The 2,536-nt window shown below is 36.1% G+C and overlaps 1 protein-coding gene across 1 annotated transcript in view; it reads right to left on the reverse strand.

Moving 5' to 3' along the window:
• lrriq1 (leucine-rich repeats and IQ motif containing 1) overlaps positions 1–1,972 on the reverse strand; it is a 45,783-nt gene extending 43,811 nt beyond the window's left edge. The window contains exons 1-4 of the mRNA XM_031857089.1: positions 1,793–1,972; positions 1,148–1,244; positions 862–944; positions 655–757 (exon numbers count right to left, since the gene is read on the reverse strand). Of these exons, the coding sequence (XP_031712949.1) occupies positions 655–757; positions 862–944; positions 1,148–1,244; positions 1,793–1,885 (376 nt within the window). The 5' untranslated portion in view covers positions 1,886–1,972. The remainder of the gene's footprint in view (positions 1–654; positions 758–861; positions 945–1,147; positions 1,245–1,792) is intronic.
• Between the last annotated feature and the right edge of the window lie 564 nt (positions 1,973–2,536).

Below are 2,536 nucleotides of genomic sequence, written 5' to 3' on the forward strand. Positions count from 1 at the left end.
TCTATATTTACAAGTCTTGATTTTCGCAATAATTGCTTTCATTTCATATATCTCTGTACATTGCATATTCTTTTTATACTTCATACTGTGAACTATTGTGCATTTTACCACTGCTAAAAACGGCATAGCTCTTTGATTTTAATTCAGATATATTGAAAATATTGATAAAGTATTTCCTTATATTTTTACTGTAATTTTCATCTATTCTATATTTACAAGTCTTGATTTTCGCAATAATTGCTTTCATTTCTAATTATTTTATAGTTTAAAATAAACTTATTTTATATTTTATGTTATGCACCAAATAATACACCAACGCAAAAATGTAGATTGTGCTGGAACTCAAACATAAGTTCATACAGCACGTATCAAAACAATAATGTTTTTTTAATGAATCGTGCTTTTTATTCACAAGTACATTTGCGAGATTTGCCAGGAATTTGTTGGCTTTACCTGTGAAATATGCACATGGAAAAGATCATTTAAAGATGACTTATTTTATCACCAGCGTGTCTTAAATAAAGCAGGTTTCACCATGTGTACATATTTTTTAATGTTACTAAACATTTCAGTAGATGTACTTTTGAATTTGGAGCTGTGGGGTTTACACGGCACCGCGTCGAGCATTTTCACTCCATGATTCTAAACATGTACCTTCATTGTTGGGACACACCGACACATTGTGAGTGACAGGTTGTGTCTCTGTGGGTGCAGGAGGGAGGCGGGTGTCAGTGGAAGTGTTGCACTCACAGATGACCTGCATCAGGCAAAGCAGAACTTTAGAGGAGAGTTCGCCACAACTACTCTTGATGCGACATACAGTAGGAGGCTTGAGACTAGATTATAAAGAGAGACGTTTACCTGCTCACTCGGTTTCATCGTGTCCTCATCGAGCTCACACGGGAAGTTCATCAGGTCCTCATTGTGATGTGATGCAGGGAAGTCTGGGATCCAGTTCACAGAAAACACATCCATTATCATGGGAAACATGCTCAGCCATGGCATCATTTGAAGGTCTCTTGTATTGTAAATATTTAGAGATACAGAACGGTTGACTGATAAAAAATGTGCCAGGTTAGAAAAGTGATTCAGCATTCTTGCCTCTAGAAGCCCGATGCTGCATTATGTATCGAACAAGTTGTCATACCTTCGAGTTCCTCCAGGATGAGCTGCTCACAAACTGCTGCTCTGCTTTTTGAGGTTTCAACATAGCTGAGCAGAGATTGGGGAATATCCTCCGAGCCCTGTTGTCAGAAAGTTGGTTTGTGTTAGTCGTAATGGTAACAACATCCTCTCTTTACTTAGCTTGTGGAGACAATGTGATGCAATGACTGACTAGTTACACAATAGAGTAATAGCCTAAAGGGCCGTTACAGTCATAAGACTTGCAGGTCTGTTGATGGACTCCCATATTGTCCATAATCCATCCATCGTGTACCTCTCTTATCCTGTTTAGCCTCCTCAGTTGTGTGTGTTTTAAAATACGGCTTCCAAGATTAAAATCCTATATTATTTTGCAATGCATTTATACAAATAAATACTGAAATTGTAAAGAAGGTATGGGAAGAGCCCGATAGCTGCCGTGCACTTTCACCTTTGACTGGACACATTTGACTTACAGATGAAACACAGAACATGCAAATACTGAACATAAAACACATAAAACACTGTTGAGAGGGTATGATTTACATTTTGTTTGATATTTAGTATTACCTGTCCAATTAATTAAGTGTTAATTGAATAATCTTCACTCATCATTTAAAGTGGCTTCAGCAGGAGACTTGTTGCTTACCGTCTCTTGGTGAAATGCAAACCTCTCGTGCTCCTCTTCATCGTCGTCAGAATCAGTATAAACAACTGTGTCAAACATCTTATTAGCTTCCATTTCAAAACGTTGGCAACTCGTTCAGAGGCATTTCACTTTTACATTTGTTTACCACCATGACGTCGTCATAAAGTCCGCTCACGTTGCTGTTATTATGGGCAACGCAGATAGTTGCTGCTCTTCTGTATAACATGCAGTTTAATGTAGATACTTCGTTCTCCATGGAAACGACGCTGAGATGAACTATGGAGCCTCGCGAGGGACAAACTGTGCAAAAGGCAAAAGGGAAGATTCTTCCCTTGTTCTTGAAACTAACACTTAGCAGAAGGTTGTTATTTCTTTAAGTGACATTTTTATTTATATTTATCACTATTATTATTTACATCATTTATTTGAGGTTTATTAGTATTTATTTTAATCATAATTTAAATAGACCTCTGCTTTTTGGTTTTACTTGATTTTTTATTGCTTCTTTTAACGAATAGAAAAAGGGAGAAGCACATATTACTCACATACCAACAAAGATACTTAAACATGGTGAGAAAAAAGGAAATGAAAGGAAGGAAATAAATAAATGAAATAAAACTGAATAATTTAATAATTAAAGTTTTTGTTTAAATGGAGGGATTATGTATAATTTAATGAAATTAAAGTCTAGACGTTAAACTAAAGTTCAGAGGAATAAATAAAGGACAGAGGAGCCACTTGTGT

The sequence above is a fragment of the Anarrhichthys ocellatus genome, unplaced genomic scaffold (assembly GCF_004355925.1).
Source record: "Anarrhichthys ocellatus isolate YVR2014 unplaced genomic scaffold, GSC_Weel_1.0 scaffold2, whole genome shotgun sequence".
NCBI classification, from domain to species: Eukaryota; Metazoa; Chordata; class Actinopteri; order Perciformes; family Anarhichadidae; genus Anarrhichthys; species Anarrhichthys ocellatus.